Source organism: Cavia porcellus, unplaced genomic scaffold (assembly GCF_034190915.1).
Source record: "Cavia porcellus strain 051 isolate PalLab524CR breed Dunkin Hartley unplaced genomic scaffold, mCavPor4.1 scaffold_2, whole genome shotgun sequence".
In the NCBI taxonomy this organism is placed as follows: Eukaryota; Metazoa; Chordata; class Mammalia; order Rodentia; family Caviidae; genus Cavia; species Cavia porcellus.
In genome coordinates, this window is record NW_026947485.1 from 33546336 (window position 1) to 33568310 (window position 21975).

Here is a 21975-nt window from a genome sequence, read left to right on the forward strand (position 1 = left end):
TATGCTAGTGATATTTTAATTGGGATTGCATTAATTCTTTATAGCAATTTTGGAAGAATGGCTATTTTCACAATATTTATTCTTCCTATCCATAAACAAGGGATATTGTTCCATTTTCTGAGGTCCTCTTTGATTTCTTTTTTCAAGGTATTATAATTTTCCCTGAATAGATCTTTTACTTCTTCATTAGATTGATTCCTAAGTATTTTATTTTTTTGGATGCTATTATAAAGGGTGTGGCTTCTTTTATTTTTCTCTCAGTGATTCGTTGTTAGTGTATAGGAATGCTATTGATTTTTGAGTGTTGACTTTATATCCAGCTACATTACTAGATTGATTTATTATATCTAGGAGTCTTTCAATGGAGTGTTGGGGGTCTTCCATGTAGAGTATCATGTCATCTGCAAACGATGATAATTTAACTTCTTCTTTTCCTATCCTTATTCCTTTTATTTATCTCTCTTGTCTAATTGCTCTGGATAGTGTTTCCAGCACTATGTTGAATAAGAGCAATGATAATGGACATCCTTGTCTTGTGCCTGATTTTAGGGTAAAGGCATTCAGGTTTTAGCCATTTAATCTGATGCTGGCTGTTGGTGTGTCATAGATGGCCTTTATTGTATTGAGGTAAAGACCATCTATTCCAATTTTCTGTAAGGTTCTTATCATGAATAAGTGTTAAACCTTATCAAAAGCTGTTGGGAGCCGCGGCCGAGCCCGGTCGCCTTACTTGGCGGACGTGAGGCCTGTAGGAAAGAGCAAAGCCTGAGCTAGATTACCCCTCCCATCGAGTGAGCCAAAATGGCGCCTGCTTCCTGCCCCTTGATTGCCCTGGCGACTTAAACAACCCGCTCTGTAAGATAGTCTGCCTAGCAACAACTGATGTTAGCCAATCAGCCCGCATCCCGCGCTTTGAACTGATTGGCCACTGTTACCCTATAAAAGTGAGTGCCTCTCCTGCTACGAGAGAGAAGCACAGAGAGAGATAGAGAAAGTCCACCGGTAAGAAAGGACTGGTGGCAGAGCAGAGGCCTCGCGGGGCCCACGCGGAGACAAATAAAGGCAAGATTGCACACCGTCAGAATCTGTCGCGTGTTCTTCCTGCCGGCCGGGAGCGACACCGACAAAAAGCTTCCTCTGCATCTATAGAAATGATCATGTGGCTCTTATTTTTGGCTCTATTGATATGGTAGATTACATTTATTGATTTGCATATGTTGAAACATCCCTGCATTCCAGGGATGAATCTCACTTTGTCATGCTGTATAATCTTAATGATTTGCTGCATTCTGTCTTTCAATATTTTATTGAGAATTTTTGCATCTATGTTCATGAGGGAGATTGGCCTATAGTTCTCTTTTTTGGTTGCGTCTTTCTCAAGTTTTGGTAGTAGAATGCTACTTGCTTCCTGGAATGAGTTAGGAAGAACTGATTCCCTTTCAGTTTCATTGAAGAGTTTGAGGAGTGTCAGTACTAAATGTTCTTAGAATTTCTCGTAGAATTTTGCAGTGAATCCGGCTGGACCTGGGCTTTTATTTGTTGGTAAGGATTTAATTATATTTTCAATTTTGTTAATTGAAATAAGGTTATTAAGCAGTTTTACATCTTCTTAACCTACCTTTGGTAATTCATATATTTCTAGGAATCTGTCCATTTCTTCTGTGTTATCAAGCCTATGACAGTAGAAGTTTTTGCAATAGGTATATATGATCTTCTGTATTTCCACAGGCTCTGTAGTGATTTAACACTTTTTATTCCTTATTGCACAAATTTGAGTTTTATCTTTCCTTTTATTAATAAGGTTGGCTAGGGGCTTATCAATTTTATTTATTCTTTCAAAGAACCAACTCTTTGATTCATTGATTCTTTGGATTGTTTTCTTAGTCTCTATTGCATTGATTTCTGCTCTGACCTTTATAATTTCCTCCTTTCTTTGGGCTTGACTTGTTCTTCTTTTTCTAGATGTTTGACATGTAGCATGAGGTTGTTTACTTTTGTTCATTCTGTTTCCTGATGGGGAATTCACTGCAATAAATGTTCCTCTGAGGACTGCTTTCATTGCATTGTGACAGGTTCTGATAAGTTGTATTTATATTTTCATTTGCTTGTAGGTATTGTTTAATTTCTTCTTTAATTTCCTCTGTGACACACTAATTGCTCAAGAATGTATTATTCAATTTCCATGTGTTTGTGAGGTTTTTGCAGTTTCTTTTATTATTAATTTCTGGTTTCATGGTGCTATGATATGATAGCATGCATAATTTCAATTCTCTTGTATTTACTTAAGCATGTTCTGTGGGCTAGTATATGGTACATTTTAGAGAATGTTCCATGTGCTGCTGAGAAGAATGTATATTCTGATGTTATTGAGTGGAACATTCTGTATAGGTCTACCAACTCAATTTGTTCACAGGTATGATTCAGTACTGTTATTTCTTTGCTGATTTTCTGCCAAGCTGATCTGTCTCTTTATGTCAATGTATGTTGAGGTCTTCAGTTATAATTGTGTTATTGCTTATTTGATTCTTCATTTCTGTTAATATTTGTTTTGTGTAGCTAGGTGCTACCAAATTTGCTGCATATATATTTAAGATTGTTATCTCTTCCTTTTGAAGTTTTCCCTGAACTAATATGTAGTAACCTTCTTTGTATCTTCAGATCATTATTGTTTTGAACTTCACATTGTCTTCAAACAGAATAGCTATCCCTGCTTTTTGGGGGAATGATCCTGTTGCATGGAGTATTGTTTTCCATCCTTTGACTTTCAGTCTATTAGTTTCTCTTTGGGTTAGATAGGTTTCTTGTATACAGCATATGGTTGGATGTTGTTTCTTGATTCATTCTGCCAGTCTGTTTCATTTAATTGGTGAATTGAGGCCATTTACATTAATGGTTATAATGGATATACATTAATGTTTATAATGGATATATATTGGTTTACTTTTGACATGTTATCTTTTTGCTGTTGATTCTTTACCTTTCCACTTTTTTTTTTTTTTTTTGCCTTGCTTAGTGTTTTTTTCCTATGTCTATCTAAAATGTCTTTCCATATTGCTTGCAGGATTGGTTTTGGTGGTCATGAAGTTCTTCAGCTGTTCTTTGTCATGAAAGTATCTTATTTCTCCATCCATTTTGAAGGACAGTTTTTCAGGGTACATCAGTCTAGGGTAGAAGTTGTTTTCCTTTAGGATCTGAAATACTTCACTCCATGCTCTTCTTGACTTCATTGTTTGTGTTGAGAAGTCTGCTGTGATTCTGATAGGCTTCCCTTTATAGGTGATCTAACTCTTCTTTGCAGCTTTTAACATTGTGTTCTTATGTTGGATTTCTGGGATGTTGATTATTATTTGTCTTGGTGTAGTTTTATTTTGGTTATGGTTATTTGGAGTTCCATATACTTCACTGACCTGTACACCAGTTTCCATTCTCATGTTTGGGAAATTTTCAGCTATTACTTCCATAAAGAGCCATGATATCATTGATTTTGTCACCTTTTTATTTATATTTATTAATCTTATGCTGTTTTTCTTTGCATCACCTTGCAGCTGTTGAACTGTTATTTCCTGATTCCTTTTTATTTTTAAAAGATCTTTCCTTTCCTGGGTACTAGCTGCAATCTTGTCTTTGAGGTCTGAAATTCTATCTTCACTTTTGTTGAAGTGGTTTTGCAAACTTTCAATGGAATTTTTTATTTCCTGTGTATCTCTTTGAATCTGCTTTTTGCATTGTTTGTTTCTTATATTGTTCATTCAGGGTTTCCACCTTTTTGCATTGTTCCTCTAATTTTTTAACTATGTCTTCTTTAGATGTGTTCAGCATTTCTTTCATTGCATTTATTATTTCTTTTTTTACCTGGGAGAATATTTATGATCTGAGTTCTTTTGTAGCTTCCCAGAGTTGTTTCTTTATTTGAATTGTTATCATTTCAGGAATTTCAGGTGTATGACTTACATTTTCTTCTGTGTTCATGTCTCCTAGGCTCTTGGGTTGGGCTGGAAGTTTGAGATTGCATTTTGCTCTTTTATTTTGTCATTTTCCTATATTTCTGGGTTTCCAGTGATGTTCCAAAGCTTCCTCCATGCACTGGGAATCACCTGGCCCACTTTTGGCTCCTGGGGCAGACTGCAGGCAACTGCTAGCTGCTTGGAGGTCACTCGGTGTGGCCCAGTTAGGCCAGAGGGGAGCTCCCGTGAGTCCTCTGCTGATTTGGGACACTGGACATGGTCTTACCAGCTGAGAGTGACATGCCAAAGCTTCCCCTGTGTAAGCTGGGATTTAACTCGAACACATTTGGCTCCTGGGACTGAATTAAGGCCCCTGCTAGCTGCTTGGAGGTCACTGGGTGTGGCCCAGTTAGGCCCAGCGCATCCTCCAGGTAATTTGAGACACTGGGCATGGTCTTACTGGCTGGGAGCCAGGTTCCAAAGCTTCCCTGTGCACTGGGATTTAACTCGTGAACTTTCAGATCCTGGCACTGAATTCAGGTCCCTGCTAGCCCCTAGAAGGTCACAGGGAGTGGCCCCCTCATTTTACTTTGAATTTACATTTCCCTGACAACACTTTAGGGCATCTTGTTACGTGCCTATTGGCCATCTGCCAGTCCTCCTTGAAGAGCTATGTATTGTAGTGTTTTGCTCACTTTTGAGTTGGATTTGTTGTTGGTTTAGATATTAACCCTTAGGGGCTGGGGGTTTAGCTCAGCAGCATAAGCACCTGCCTTGCAAGCAGGCGGTCGTGAGTTTGATCCCCGGTACCGATAAAAATGAAAAAAAAAGACAAAAAAAAAAAAAAGATATTAACCCTTAATGAGATATATTATTTGCAAATATTTTCTCCCCTTCTGTGGGTTGCTTTTTTTCCTTTGTTGGCAGTGTCTTTTGATATGTCAAAGTTTTTATTTATTTTATTTTATTTTATTTTATTTTTTTGTCTTTTTCGTTTTTATCAGTACCAAGGATCGAACTCACGACTGCCTGCTTGCAAGGCAGGCACTTATGCCGCTTAGCTAAATCCCCAGCCCCAAAAGCTTTTATTTTTGATGATTTCCAATTTATCTATATTTTTTTTTTGTTGCATGTGAAATTGTGGCATTGTGCTTCCCTCTTCCTTACTACTCACCCACCTTCACCAGCCTGTCTAGAATTTTGTGATTGTTTCTATGTGGTTTCTTAAGCTTCCACGTCAAAGCCAGGATTTCTAATGACACTTTGAATAATGCCCCAGTACTGGGAATACTGAAGATCCAATTCCAAACAGATCAAAGTTCTTCTAATTCTCTAGGCCAATAACTTTCTCCATACCAGACTTTAGCTCCAGGCAACTCATCAGAAGCCTACCCCAAGCCCGGGCCTTAGACCATGTTCCTGAATACTTTAAGTCAATTTCTCCTTCTGACACTCCCCCTCAGGAAGTAGAGTCCTGATATCCCCTGACTTTAGGGGTGTGGCATGAGTCACATTTTGGTTCTGGTTCCCAGATCTGTTTGTCTCGAACACTGGGCACAGAGAATATTTTCCAAGTTTATTTCTCTGTCTTGTCCATCCTCATATGGGTTCACAGGACAAGAGTATGTGTCAAAAAATGCACATCATGACCAGAATTCACAGTAGATATCAACATTTAAATAGCTTAATCATGAGATTATCCTGCAGCCAACTGGTTTGATTATAGTGGATCTTCTATGTAGATGGCACTGAAGAAAACAACACCTACATCCCCAGTTAGGTCTGGCAAATGCCTGACTGTATAATTAAAGGATTTTAAAAGCTGGTATTTATTGGTGGTAGTAAGGAATTGTCTTTTATATAACTGTGATATCAGTGAAAGCTCCTCAAGGTGAATTTGTGAGCAGATGCTAACCAGGCCTGGGAGGGGCCACTGAGACACCTGGGTGAAAGGCACACAATGGTGTGGCTTCCGAGGAAAGGAAATAGAGAGCTGACCACTGTCACAAGTGAGGGGAAGATATTTACTAGACCAAGTACAGTTATTATCACCTGTGTTTGGAGAACTACCACTCAGAACTTACAGGCATGAGGGGAAATGGTCAGAATTTGGAGCCTAAGATGCTAGTTTAGTCCATTTAAGAATGCAAAACTAAGGCTTAAGACAAAGTTGTCATGACTGATTCAGAAGTTCTGAGAGCATGACAGAGCATGTGAGAACCACAGAGATCTGCATATTCTTGTAGATGACCAGGATAATTTCAGAGGTCTCACCTACAGGAGGAGGAGATGACTTTACGGGGAGAAGACATCACTGCTGCACACTAGAGTTGCTTGGGATAAATTAGTTTATCTTCTAATGCTCTAAAGTCCTAACAGCACAATTACCACAGTAGGACACGACAGAGACTTCTAGACAATGTGGGGACCAAGGTTCACTCAGTACTAAAACACAAGTCAGTGTAGCTGAGACAAATGGTAACTTTAAAATGTCTTGATCTAAATTGTTTTATTTTTATGTACTCATAAACACACACATTAAGGAGCCCAGCATTACAAACATTAGAGTGTCTGATATATGTCTGTCTCCTTGGCAGCGTAAGGCTTTCAGGCAGTCACAGAGGCAAGAAAATTCTGAGCAAAGAGCAGACACTGACTGAATCCAGTTATTGGACTAGGGTAAAGAAATTGCAGAAGATGGGCATGGTGGCACATGCCTGTAATTTCAGCACTAGGGAGGCTGAAGTAGGAGGATGGCTTTGAGTTCAAGGCCACCCTAAACTATCTAGTGAGACCCTGCCTCAAGGCCTTCCCATCAAAAAGAAAATAAACAAAACAAATAAACAAACAACTGTTACAGAAATTGAAGATGAAAAGGCAAGTAGATACACATTATATTTTACCTCCAAAATGCTGCTAATTGTAACGTGAACTATTACTTCATGTACAAGCTAGAAAATAGCTTTGCTAATAACTAAACTATCACACCATATGGACTGCAAAATACTCCAATTCAGAATAAAATGCAAAGTATTGTGCCTTTCAGAATGAATAAAATGTGATAATTTCCTAAAGAAGAAAATTTAAAAGATGAATTAGCACTATGAAAAAAATTTAAAATATGATAAGGGTAAACCAAATATGGATGTCATTTTCTTATCAAAGGGACAAAATATAAAAATATTGTTCAGCATCAGTAAAGGAATACTACAATGGGAAAATTCATCCAGAAAGTGTAACTTATTGACCTTTCAGAAGATTGCTTGAACAGTAATGTGTCACGAATCTAAATGTGTACATATTCTTAAAGCAGTAAATCCGCATACAGAAATTTAACCTGACACATACTTAGAGACTCAGAAGGAGATTCACATACAAAGATATAACATTACTTGTGATAATAAAAATGCAAGCTAAATAAATGCCAAACTACAAATGAACACCTAAATAAGTAATCCATGGGGTATCTAAGAAATATTGGCCAGCTGTTTAAATATTTGTTTATTTACCAAGATGGGAAAACATCTTCTAATGGAAGGGCACGTTTCAAAAGAAAGGGAAAAAGTTTCACATAAATCATAATCTGAATCCTGGAAAAATATTTAATAAAGGCTGGAAGGTTAGATTATCTAGGCTAACTGTGAAGTATAGCATTATTGGCAACATTTCTTGCCTATACTTTTTAGCTATTTAAAAATACTTTTACAATGACCATTTTTACCTTTTATAAAAACTTTTCCTTTCCCCCAGATTGTTCTCTAAGTTCTGTTACAACGAAATCATAGTGGGGAATGTAACCTTAGGCAAGGACACACAGAATCACCAATAGCTACACCTTGTATCCACCAGCAACTAGAGAGGATTACTGTGAATATTGAAACACCTCCTGGTAAATGACAGGTAAGGTATAGATCGTGTGTAGTTTCATAGTGCTCAGCAGAACAAATCAGCTCTATCACTGGCTCTGACACTATGTTAGTACTATGCTAAATTCACAAGCATTGTTTCTAATCTGTATCAGGTGGATGAGATGGGTCAGAAAATCAGTATTCCAAGAAAATGAAGTATGGACAGCTGGTGGCAAAATTTCCATGTGACAAAGCTGGAATTTGAACACAAGTCTCTCTTTTTCATCAAGATTAGATATTTTTCCCAGGTAAATATCAAGAAAGAGCAAGATTCTGTTCTTTTCACCAGTGAATGGAAAAGATTATTAACCCACTATGCAAATACTAGACCGCTTTGGGGGAAAGTCACAAATATAGATGTCAGAGATATTCTCAAAACATGAGGTACATTTAATTGAGAAAGGACTAGATTCTCAGCTTATCAACTGCTAATCTCAATGGTTGAGAAACCTATCTTTTCCATTGCTTGTAGTCACTAAGATAAGGGTGCAAAGGTATTCACCCACCTGGCAAGGTAAGACGACTTGTGGAGCTGGTGCTGGGGGCTGGAGAGCCCTGAGAATGCTTCTTTGTGCCTGTGAAGAGCAAGAAAATGATAAGCAAAATTAGGATTGTGGATAAACTTGCTGAATAGGCAAATGTTCCTAAAACTACTGTCAAATGATCCAAAAGATGGGTGTGAAAATAACCTTTATAGTACTGACACATGCGCCATCATCAGAAAATCCAAGAGTCCAGCTTTTTATACATATATGGTTCTGCTCAGTTGTTCTGATTGGCAGGTTAGCATTCTGGAGATCAACACATCTGGACAGCCTGTGGCTGGGAGTCACCAGGTAGGCTCCTAAATATGCAGTTGCCTGGGTGTTACCCCTAAGATCTTGTATTTGGTGTACTAGGATGGAGCCTGGCACATGTACTTTTAAAGCCCCCACGTGATTCAAGGATGAGAACAACTACATAGCTAAAAAGCCCTAGGTAAAGTTCTGTTTTTAACATTGAGGAATCAGGGGTTTGGTCCCTGCTTTGCTATTGTAGACTTTCCTTGCTATTGGACCTCAAGTCATTAACTGGATCTTGCTGAGATTCAGCAGGTGTTCATCTGAAAAATGAGGTAAATAACAATTACATCAAAAAGTTCTGGTGAGAATTAAAGAAATCACAGTATGTTAGTGTACTCAGGAGATGTAGGGGACTCCACGGGCATGAAGTTACTGAGATCTCTGTGTGTCTAATACCTGGCAATGAATCCTTAGTAAAATGGAGATTAATCTTGCTCATATAAACAATTTAATGGGCCATGAGGAAATGAAAAGACAGCTTCCAGAGTGGAATCAATAAGGAGAGAGCGGAAGGGACAAAGGAAATGCTGCGTTGTTCTGCATAAAAAGCGGTTGTATTTTATACATGTGTATGTATCTATGCCTGCATATGGATTACTTAGGCACTCATATATAGTCCATGAATCTTTATAATAAATATATAGACAAACATGAACACAAACTTCATTCATTTGGTCATTCATTCATTCATTCATTCACTCATTTCTTTTCCCAGATAGAATAAAGGATGAAGTCCAAAAGCCAGAATCCAGCAACCTGGCAAATTTTTGCAGTATGAGATGGCAGAACTGCAGAGAATTCTGAAGGACACATGTAAATTAATGTTATCTGTTACAAACCCTTCAAGCATCCCAAACTTTTAGTAAAAAGCATTTTATAGCAGAAGCCAGATGTGAGTGGACTGAGAGCTGATGGATACTATGCTGTGGCCACAGCCACTGTTGAAGGTCATTCAATGACCTACAGACAGATCAATATCCCAAGAAGCAGGCACTTGGGGCCAGAGATGAGCCAGTGCGTCCAGAGTTCTCTCTGCCCCAGGGTCCCTCTGAGTAGTGGAGACATACACTGGATGGTTCTTGAGACTATTTTATTTTAATCTTGAACATGGTATCAATGTTGATATCCTGTTATGGTTGTTGTTAGCATTATTAGTATTCTTGGCATTAGTAGTGATGTTAATAGGAGTAGTGAAAACAGAAAACACAAAATTAATCCAATCACCTCACACCTTCCAAGGGTGTTAATTTGTGTGAGATAAGATACAACTGCCAGCTGTAGCTGGCAGGATATTAGTAGTATATATGCTTCCCAGGTCTTATGGCTGCCCTAAATGACAGAGTTAAAGAGATCTTCAAGGGTCTAACCTGGATGGAACTGGCCTCGAGATTCCTCAGTGATGATTCGTATAATTTATGGCATCCACAATCCTCTTCCAGACACCAAAACAGAAATTCCAGTGAAAGAAGCTAGAGCTTTGCCTTTTAACATGTTTTAACATGACAAGCACAAGTAATTTATTCCTAACTGGACTAATGTAATGTCTCGGACACTAAGAGGTGAAAGATTTATCATGGATGACATTGGCCAGGGATAGGGCCACCTCACCTCACAAGCCAGCAGGTACAGTTCAACATCATCTTTCAGAAGGCTTGGTAGACCATGAGTCAGCCTTGAGGAGGTCCTCTCAGCATGCAAACCCAAGCCTCTAACCTTGTGATCCAGAGTCCTTCTCCTTCCACCAGAAATACCTCTGGGTTTCACTTGGGCCTGCTTCCAAGGTGCGCATGTCAATGACTCAGTGTCATTCAAAGAGTTTTTACTTACATCATAGAGCACTTGGGACAAGATTTCTCAACAGCAGCACTGTGACATTTGGGTTCACAACTCCTTGTGGCGAAGGCTGTACTGTGTATTACAGGAGGTTTAGGGGAGTCTCTGGCCTCTGCAACACTATCCTAAGTGTGAGAGTCAAAAGTATCCTCCAAGCAAAGCTGCCCTCAGTTGAGAACCACTGTTCTAGTATGGCAGTAGGATTCAGAATTTTATTCAGAGCCATGATTCCCAATGTAGACATTTGGTCATCACTAATAGTTACTGTCACATATAAAACAATTACGTGTCCATGGCACTCTATTAGGTAATCACAAGGAAATGTACATTTATTGTTTTTCTGATCTTAACACTGACAGTAAGACTACTCCCATTTTACGGCACTTAGCATCGAAGGTAGTTTTAAGTAATTTGCTCAGAATTACTGATAAAATTTAAGCCAAGATGCTTAAAAGTTGAAACCAGAAACTTTTCCTGTGACTCTTGCTTCTTCTTAACCAATTCATTATCTGAGTTTCCTTTTCAAGTAGTCTCTCAACTTTGCCCAAGGATAACGAAAACCTGGAACAATTACTTCAACTAAAGGGGAAAACAAGACACAGGGAGCCAACACTTCTGGAGTAGACGCTCAGGGACCTTCACAGGTGATTCCAATCCGCAGGGAACCTTGTGTAATAGAAATTTCCTTCCTGTCTAGCTATTGGAAAATTTTGTGTTCTGCTTTCCTTGCATAGCCCAGTGAAGCTGAGAGATCCAATTTAAGCTTGCCTACATGAGTACTTGAAAAATTGCAAAACACTCAATGACTACAAGTTTTCAATATTACTGCTTGTAGAAACATTCACTATTGACACAGTATTTCATAGGAATTTTTGGTGCAATTAAAAAAATAGTAACTTGCTGTGATCTTCCAAAGCCCTTCAGATTGATGACTTCCTTGAGGCAGTTTTTCATTTTCTTTGGCACCCTGAGCGAGCTAGATCTTTCCTGGCATTAGGTAAGTGAAAAGGCAGGTCTGTAATCCCTTCCTTAAGTGCTGCTTTCTCTGTATGCTTGATGAATGTCCAGTCCATCAGGAAGGGCTCCATTCCCACCTGCCTCTCATAATTATGAAACAGATGGGAAGAAGAGGAACATAACACAAATCTGATTCTGATTTCTCCAAACCTTCAGATAGCACTGAAGACCACAGTGGATGGCTCGTTCTCAGCCTCCCTTTGGCTCCAGGTTCCCTGAGGCTGTTTTCCTGACAACATCTTCTACTCCGCAAGTACCAGCTCACTAATCACTCAGTATTCCAGTCATAGGAGAAATACCCAGTTCATCTAAGTTTTGACTTCTAGACGTCTTTACCTTTCCCTTACTCCCATCCCAGGGAAAACATCAGAAGCTAAGCTGAGAGATCCAGATACACTTCTGGCCTTCACACTGCACTGTCCTATATACCACAAAGGCAGATAATGAAGACAAACTAACGCATACATCTGGCTCTTGGATTTCTGTAGAAGTCCACACACAGATGCTGCTCCATGAGGGACTTTAATGTCACTGCTTTTCAATCTTGGCTCTATATAAGGGTCATTTGGTGTCACAGGCTGACTTCTGGGCTCTTCACCCAAGGATGTTGCTTAATTGGTCTCAGGTAGGAGACCTGAGACCACTGAACACTGAATTTTGTGAGTGATTTCTTTCCATTTGGGTTTCCACGAAGCTTAGAATCCCATTTATCTCTTACTGCTGGAAACTGGACAGGCTTCTATGGCAAGCATATCGATATATAGATTTTTCCCCTACTTTGTGACCCTGGATCTACTTGACAACATTAATTTAAAAAAAAAACTAATGAATCAATTTAGATGATTTTAGAAATCTCAAATAATTTAAAAACAAGGCAGGCAAAGTAAAAAACAAATAGATAAATAGCTGTATCTGTTCTGGCATCAAGTTGTATTTTCTTCATTTATTTGTGAAAACAACCATTTAGGACATAATTGTGAGACTGTAGCAAGAGTAGACATCAAAACTAACAAACTGTAAAGTGCAATATACGACTCTTATTGTTCAGTTTATATTCAAGAGGAAGAACGTGTGTGTGTGCATCTGTGTGTGTGTGTGTGTGTGTGTGTGTGTGTGTGTGTGTGATTTTTAAGAAATAAGCACTTGAAGGTCAAGAGTTACATAATCCTTTACCCACAGTAAACGTACAGGGAGTATACAACCCAGTCAGTCAGCTCAGGGCAGAAATGTCATCACCACAGCTTTTGTGACTTGAGGTATTGTTTGACAAACAAGTAGCTTTCAGCTACTTCAAATTAATGTCCTTAGTTGCTTTATCTAAAAGGCAATACGTGCAATTCATCAGGAGTCTACAAAAAAGACCATGAAGTGATAGCCAAGGTTGCTTGTCTCACAGTAAACACTCACCCTAAGAATCAGGATATCCTGCAACGAGTGCTATTCTGTAGCGATTTGCAACTTAACCTCTACCCACCACTTTCTCTCTACAAAATAGGGTTAGCCTGGCCAGGCCCATGTCTGCCGCAGAAAGGGTGATTTCAGAGCCATCTGAGACTAAATGGAGTCATTATGAATGATCTGAGTGTTATTATGATACACTCAAGTCCACCGAGCAGAGGTAAATGGGAACGCCACAGGTATGAAAATGTTTGTCAGTATTTTGGGCATTTTAAAACACTTTTTAGCATTAATTATAAATTAATGCCTTTGTCACACCCATACATTTCTGATCATTAAAGCTAAGTGTATCTGCCAATGTTGTGTTCCATTTGGGCATCAAGCCTGAGTGTCTGAACAAATTATTTTTGCTCCTTTACAGCTTTAAAGAAAGTATATCAACGTAAGTTTAAGTTGGGCTTCAGCATGTTGAATCAATGAACAATGGGAGAAATTCAAATCACACACACCTTCCTAAGAGTTGTCTTCCAGTAGTGTCTAAATGAGAACAGCTTATTTTCAGTGTTAAATAATATTTTCCTCCGCAATACAATACTGTCAACACTGTTTTGCTTTGGTGTGACTTGATTACATCTGTTCATCAAAAAAGCACAAGAGATATCAAGATATCTTACCCTATGTGTTAACTATGACTTTTAACATTTGAGTACGCACTGGAATTGGGCATAATGAATGAGGATCCCACAAAATGTTAACAGAATAATTTTAATTGTGTATCTAGAAATTTTCCAGAGATATTCTGAAGTGTGACAAAGCCTCATACACAAAGATCTTCATTGCTATATTATTTTAAAATGCAAAATCTAAAATGAAAAAATATAACCATCACAGTAGAATAGTGGTTAATAAAATGTGCCAATGTCACAAAATAACATACTGCATCATGTTACTATGGAAATTATATTAGCAAGGAGTTTTTTTTTTAAATGGAAAAATGTTTATAAACCAATGTTATATGAGTGATCCATAATACAAAATTAAGTATATAGTATGGCCTTAGCTGTGTAAAAACACATAGTACAAGACCATAAGGAAATACCATATGCAGTGCTTAATTCTGGGTGTTACAAGTGATTTTAAGTTCTTATTAATGGTCTGATAAGAGTAATGGTTTTACAGTACAACCAGATTGCAGGGTAGAGGCGGGCTCTGCAAGGTTATATTTTCTAAAATGGGTAACAATCCAGTGGCTACGCTAGAACATTATGCAGAGGCAGCCCACTGGGAGCTGGCATTTGTGTAATAGGCCTTGTCACTACCAGGAGGTCCTTTCTTAGTGGCCAATTTCAAGGAAGCAGGCTGGGGGTCCACAGTATTAAAGCCCTTCTGTCCCCACAAACAAGGGTTATGACTATTTGCTAGTCAGACTCCTAAAGAGCAGGAAAATGTTTCCAAATATAGGCCTTTCAAGAGAAAGTAAAAAGTGAGGTATTTCAAAGTATCACAGGGGTGTAAAACCACTAATATTTTTGCACCCTGATTGAAAATGACCTTTAGAAATCAGCCTAATCCCATGAATGCTGAAGTTTCCTATGTCTTTAGAAGAGCTTCTGGTAACCCATCTACCTCATCCATCAGTCAAAAAAATGATATGGAACATGATATAGTTGTGTTTTCAGAGCATCTGCTAGAGTGTAGGTGAAGGCACTTGGTACTTGGGAGTTACAAGGGAATTGGGGGACATGTGGTAGAGAAGAAACTTTGAAAAGCTATAAATCTTTGGAAATAATGTAGACAACATTAAAAAATTAAACAGACTTAATTTTTCAATTTCCAATTAAGAGCTTAATTCATTGTTTTATTTAGTAATCAGAAGATGAACATACAAGTACTTATTCATTACTGATGCTGGAGGGAAATTATACATTCTATGACTTTCCGGCTCATTTGTGAAATAAAGATTTACAATAAACACAACTTTAATTCTTTGACAGCATCTTAGCAAACTGTTTGACATGAGTCCTTATAATTAAACTTTTCATTTGGAGAAATGAAGCTATGGCATTTGAATAGGTTGTTCTAATACATAGCAGCGTCCTAGGAAACAGAGCACTTCCTCAGAGTGGACAGTCATTCTCTTGCCCTCTGATGTATGAACATAAACTGTGAGCAGAAAAAAAAAAATTTTTGCCAGAGCATATTTCACATTGTGGAAGTATATAATATCACTGCGGTTAATAAAGTCCATCTCTCCTTTCTGTTTGGAAGAGCATTTGAGGAACATATTCAGAGATCCCTTCCTTGTTCTTCCAAAGAACTATGTATTCAGCATGATCTGGGTGGTAGTTTGGAATTTTGGTTCTGCTTGCCTTTCTCTTTTGAATCTTACTGAACATTTGTGGCATTAATTCCGATCTGCAATGCAGTAAAATCTAAGGCTGAGGAGGTTTTCCATTCACATCTGGCCGGAACCCTTACAGGTGACAGGTTACAGTCCCCTGGTGAGGGCATAACATGCTAAGCAGAAAAACCTGTGACAGTAAAAATTACACTCTGCACTAAGGGAAGATAACTGTGTTATAGGCCTCAAAGTGACTCACTTTTCTTTGAGCAAGTGAGCTCTCATAACTATTTCCTTATTCTTGCTTCCTTTCACCAATCTATTCTTTGCTCCCAACCTACCCCTGTCCTGCCATGGAGACACAACGCTCCTTCATATGGGTTTCACTGGAAAGTGATACCTTCCCCCCATTATTTTGCACTTCTGTGTATTAAAATGATACTGTAAGCAGAATGGTTTACCTGGACAAAGGTAACTGGAGAACTTTTGGAAATGTGGAAAAACGTGAGAAGGAAAGGGTAAATATAAGGATATGAAACAGTAAAGATATTTAAATTAGGTGGTGATCTTTGGGAAGAATCTGGCTGTACAGCAGGCAAAAAAAGCTGACAGAAACAAAATTGAGCTCTACAAATGAACATAGAAAGTATATATTTAAAAATTTAACAGTATATAAAATTATATAAAAATATCAAAGCAAGAAAAAAGGGGAAGCTATATCTTATAGTTCTATCTATAGAATCAGTTACTAGACAATACTTATGGCTGTAGATTTGTACTATAAATCCATGTATATAGGTATGTTCTGTATCTCCATACCATCACACATATAACTCCTCAACTACATGGAGAGAATACAAATTCCTACCCCAAGATAGATCATGACAGGAGTAAAGATGATTTCAAGATGTGTCTCTGGGGCAACCTACTTAGAAGTTATTGGGTTTTAAAGGGCTTTATTTTAACTGAGTTACCCTGCACCATAAACTGAGAAATGTAGGTGCAGAAGTGAGTTCTCATGAAAAATGCAGAGTAAAGTACAGGAGTCAGAGCTAAAGCTGACCAAAGCAGAGATGACGGGTTCCCCAGATGGCACCTACTGTGTCCAGCTTCAGCCAGCATTTATCAGAGGAAAGGGTGGCAAGGTCTCTCCAGGGGAACTGAGTAAGTGTACCAAGGGAGCTGACAGGGCCCACATATCACTGTGCTTCTCTGGGTTCTGTAATGGCAAACTCAGGCAGGTCCAGCTCCATTTGGTGAACTCTACCATTTCCACGGTTAACCCACTTCTGCTTGAGAACTGAAGCCAGGATATATGTCAGTTCACCTCAGCTGTGTGGTTTAATCTGAATTTCTTGAACTTTGTAGTTTAGGCTCCTATTGCATTCCAGAGTTACTTAATGTGAAAACAAGTTCTTTCAATGAAGCAATTCCTGTTGGGCCTTTAGGGAGGAGCACCTGTCCTTTACAAATGTCCAGTGAGGACCTCCGGAGGCCTATGTCCCATTTTTCTAATCTTCCTTGACCTATATTTACTAATCAGATAAATTGTCTAATATAGGTCACACTGGTTTCGTTCTAATTGCAGTGTCATTTCTGTGCCTCTCCGTGTCTTCGAAGACAGTAAGTGTTAAAAACTGAAATCTGGCCTTGAGGTAATATGTCTCTTGGTTCCCAGAGGGATGTTTCATAAAATCTTGTTGCTGTTCATTACGATTTTTTCATTAAGTTCATTTTCCCAGAGATAATGAGGTCTTTAATCATGAATCACGGTTGATGAATTATAAGCATTACTTTCTATTTATTCATTAATAAGATCCAATAAAACATTGCAATATTATGTTCTTTAGCATCTAATTTTGATGTGGTTCAAGGCTATGTCCACTTTAATACTGGTGGAAGAGAATTGTGCAATGGTTTCTCATGCTCCACATATAGAACTTCCTGTTTGCTTCAGGAGAGTCTATTTTAATTTTTAAAAGCTTCAAATTAAGACTCTTAAGAAAACTGCTGGTGTTTCATATAGACTCGTGCCATCATCCTTTTTGGTACACCATTCTCAGACCAACTGTGTTTTGTTCTAAGATTCTTTCACTTTGTTTTTGTTTTCTCTTAAATTAGAAAGCCATACACATTTTAAATTTATTTTTCATGTTTGGCTTTGACAACTTCCCCTGAATGATCTACTATTTTCTACTTCTCAGGGTGGGTCTGCATCTATTTAGAATGTAAGCCTCATAAACAGTGATAGCTTGGCAAGAGAGGAGATGTTGAGTGCATTTTCTAGGTAAATTTGAAATTTTTTTTTGCATTGACAGGAGGATAGTGCAATTACTTTCAATAATTTTATATGTGTTTTCTGAACACTGGCTGAGTACTGGGAACTGTGTTGGGCCAATGTTATGACTCCTGTGATTTGTGTGGGCATTTCAGAACCTGGACAAGAAAGCTCTCAAAAAATGTTGCCGGAATTCCCTACATTTTCTTTATTTGTGATATAATTCCACATACATAGGTTTTCTATATCAGAATCTTCTCTAGCCTATGAGGAGAAGGTGCTACCTTTTTTGTTTTGTTTTGCTTAATCCAAATGGTATGGGAAATACTACAAAGTAATTTCTATTATCTAAGTATTTGCTCAGATATTAAGTAACAGTAGAAGAAAATATATTATATGTTCTATCTACCTATCCATCTATTTAAAGAAGTCATTCAAGAGAGAATAGTGAAAAGTCAAGCAACCTTATTGCCAAAATACGGATTACAGAATTCATCCATATTCATCTCTTTTTGTCTTCTGTCTTTCTTATTCCATGATAGTGTTGCTCGTTATTTTTCATTTTTACATTTACTAAATACATAGTTCCAGATGGAAAATATAGTACCTTAATCTCTGCAAATGAAATGTGTATAATCATTAGATTATTTTTTGGGTTTCAGGTGTTTCATACTATTTTACTGTTAAGTATACTACCTCCATAATAGGATCCTATAAAATATTTTCAATAGTTTTTAAAAGCTCCAAGAATGTCGACAGTAAGAAAAAGTTCATTTGAATGAGTAGGTTAGACATAGAAGTAAGTCTTTTGTTTTCTACCATAAGTGATTGGGCTCATAACCTAGGAAAAATAGGCATAAATAAAGAAGGGAATGCAGACCTCCCTAAGAATGAGTTGTGATGCCACCAAATCTTCCAGATGAACACAATTTGTGTATGTGTTTAGTGACATGAAGATGCAAATTCAAGGGCAGACTGCATTTGTCGGGTTCTACCTAAGGATGCGTAGAACCTGTGGTTTATTAGGACCTGTGGTTTATTAGTAAGGATGGTTCTACTTCTGTTTTCACATTCTAGTCAATCCCGAGTCAGGTGTACAAGCCCTGAGGCAGTGTGTAAAACAGAGTATGATGCCACCGTCACTGCAGTGGGACAATGTTTGTCCTGTATTGCCCCTCAACTTGCGAGAAGCAGTTTCAATAGAATTAAAACACCATAGAAAATGAGCTAGAACTTTGGAAATATTTTTCCAGTTGATACTGATTTACATTAATTACTTTAATGTTTTATCATCTTTAGTAGCAATTCATAATAGAAACACATTATTTTGTATTTTATTAAACAGATAACTCTGCGCTTTTACTCTATGTACCTTCAAAACACCTTTAAGAGATTTAAAACTGAGTTACATGGAGTTTTTGTTTTTCTCACTGAGCATTCTAGGTAAAATTCTGTATGGTATAAAATTCTTCTCCTATTGTTTTTTTTTTTAGCTAATTAATGACATAAAGCAAATGGAAAACACTTCCATCTTTATTGGTGCTAGAAAACAATGGCTATATTCCTATTTATTTTAAAATACTATATAGTGGTGCTCACTGGAATATAAAAATGGAAGATGCAGGCATTCTATTTTGGCTGGCCAAAAAGCTCCACATACAAAAATACAGAATAGAAATGAGGTAAAGGTCCAGGTTTCAATGTCAAGAGCTGACATACACTTGGCTGTATTTAATTCCTATACAAAACCATACCATCTGTAAAAACATAGTTTGCAAATTATGTCCCATGGATTGCATGTAATTCATAGTCTTGTTTTGTTTGACCAGCACAGTGTACGTTTCTGAGTTATTTGCCAATATGTAAAAATTTGAAAAGTATTTACATAAAAACTTAGGTAATTAGAACCTCTCATCCCTACATAGCACAAAGCTAGCTGCTGACTGTGGGCTGCCTCCTTTTGACAGTACCAGCCCTTGTCAGTTCTTCACTGTGTCCATTGTTCCTTATTCCCTGATGCCAAAACCCATTATAAATGGCCTGTCTCACAACAGCCATGAGATGACATGACTTATTTTACTCATTAGTTGAACTATTTAGGCACCTAAAGTCATTTGAATTTAAGAACACATTTATTCACTGTGATCAATTAGGAAAACAGAAAGGGCAATGGAAAAATGTGTCACAGGTAGCCAAATATAAGACCGAGAGAGGCAACTTGTGCACACAACAGCACCCTACTGTGTACTCCGTACAGTACTATTCTGCACATCTTTCTATAGTGAAATATTTCAGGGAGCCAAAGCCCTTGTAGACCACATCCAGCTTTCCTTTTTCTGTCTCATGAAATGGGAACATTTTGCTTTCGTGATGCAGAGACTTTTAAGTATAGTTTTTGTGCTTTTAATGTAGAAATTAAATCACAGTGGGGTTACACTTCAGCCCATATTCTGGCTCACTTTCTTTCTTTTCCTAATCCTGATTTAGCACAGAACATTCACGTGCGTTAGTCTTGGTGACCCAAAATCACATGGTAAGAATAACTTTCTCCAAATCATACTACTTAAGACTCATAAAAATCACACCTTTTTGCATTCCACTGTAGCTATCCCACTTTTCATTTTGTTTCAGGAAACTACATCATTATTCCCTTTCCCTGTCATATCTATTATTCTTATTTTTTATTTGTGCTATAATCAGCTCTTAACTAGTTTTAAAAGACTCACTAAAATTTATAGAATAATCGGACCTATCTCCCTGACACTAGTTCCCTTATCTTTTCCCTGAATTACACAAAGGAAAGAAAGAAAAGTGATGAGAAGACCAGCCAGTGGTCAACGATTCAGTAACTCCTTAGTAACAGATGCTGCCCAATGGAAACAGTGGAGTTTCCACTTGACAGTATAGTCATCGGCTGACACACTGAGGTTTATATTCATGACTGCACAGATAAAATAAATTAAGCATGAAATCCATTTCATATTATACAAATGGGAAAAAAAGCATAAGAACAATTTTTAGGTCTGAAATTGGAGAAAATGAATGGTTTCCAAATTAGGACAGATCCAGATATTGGAATCATCATTTTCATTGTAATGAAAGCTAGGGTGGCTATATTCACCATCAGTAGCCAGTACAAAAACAAAAGCATTTAAAGTAATGACAGTGACAGTCATAAAATGGCAATTACTGTGTGTGGCTTTCGTAGGCCTTTCCCAACATACCCAGGATGTCCATTCTCATCAGGCCAGTCAGGTGTCATGAAAGCCCAATCATCTGCAAAGGCTTTTTAGGAAGCCCCTTCAGGTTTGTGCAAAAATCCCAAGTGGTTTTGTTTAGTCATGGGAAAATTCCTCAGAGTTCTAACACTTCAAGCCAACCCCCAAGTCGTCACCCCCTGTGAGGAGATGACCTGAGAGAAAGCCGGGCAGGGGGGCTTGCTTTTGAAAGTTGTACACCTTCCCAGTAAGGGTCTTTGTGGAAGAAGGAGAAGAAGAATGAAGAAGCTCAGCTAAAATGATGCAAGACATTGGCAGCCTCTTTTAGTGTATGTGAGTCTTTTTACTCTTCTGAATCTGAAAAAAAGAAAAAGAAAAAGAAAAGTGTCAATGCTGCCTTTCCCCCCCACCCCATCCTCCAGGTCTCGAGAAAAGAAAATCTGGGGGACAAAAAACAAAGGATCAATTAAACAGTCAGGACTGGCCATGGTGGTCTTTTGTATTATGATTCATTCCCACTCATTCATCATGAGTGGGAAATGTCAGCAGTGACTTTTAAACACTAATATATTTGCAAACTTAATAGTTTGTTTAAAGCTGACTATTAAATATTTGGTTCATGCAATATGGATATTAAACTATTTTACTTAGCAATCGAGATGACCATGGCTGCCATTCTGGTTGGTGGGATTAGAAGAAATCTGATTCATCTAATCTCAATAATTTCTAAGCAAAAAGCAATGTTTTTGTCTCTCAGAATTCTTGCCCCACCTTTAGAAGTTTTCCAAGGACATTTAAAGTAAGACATGCCTCAGCCAAAATCACTATGTAGCTGAGTAAGTCTTCTGAGTTCTCCATTGGACCCAAAAGGAATGGGTGGATGAAAAAGATAGAAATAGGACTAAATTAATGGAAATAGGTAACACTGGATTTTTTTTTTGTCCTGGCATATTCCACCCAATGTAATTTCATTAATCTTGGACAGAATGTAAAAAAACAAAATCCTCACTATATTACTGACTGCCCTTGGTGTTGCAGGCTCTACAACTCATCATGCTTATAGTTAAAAGTTACCTCCTGAGCAGGGCTCCACAGAGATAAGGGTGAAGTGGCTTAGACTTTAGGAAGGGTAACATCATCCTGTACAGAGATGCTCCCAGGCATTTCAGGACAAGGAAAAGTTTCACACCCAATGT

General features: G+C 37.9%; 1 protein-coding gene across 12 annotated transcripts in view; it reads right to left on the reverse strand.

Annotated features, from left to right (window-relative positions):
- Pde1c (phosphodiesterase 1C) overlaps positions 1 to 21975 on the reverse strand; it is a 599125-nt gene that overhangs the window by 22451 nt on the left and 554699 nt on the right. For 10 of the 12 annotated variants that reach the window (XM_063240413.1, XM_063240402.1, XM_063240411.1 and 7 more), the window contains one exon: positions 8359 to 8427. In XM_063240413.1, coding sequence (XP_063096483.1) covers positions 8359 to 8427 — 69 coding nt within the window. Of the gene's footprint in view, positions 1 to 8358; positions 8428 to 14764; positions 21137 to 21975 lie in introns of those variants that run through there. The other 2 variants (XM_063240428.1, XM_063240419.1) reach the window with 1 other exon arrangement.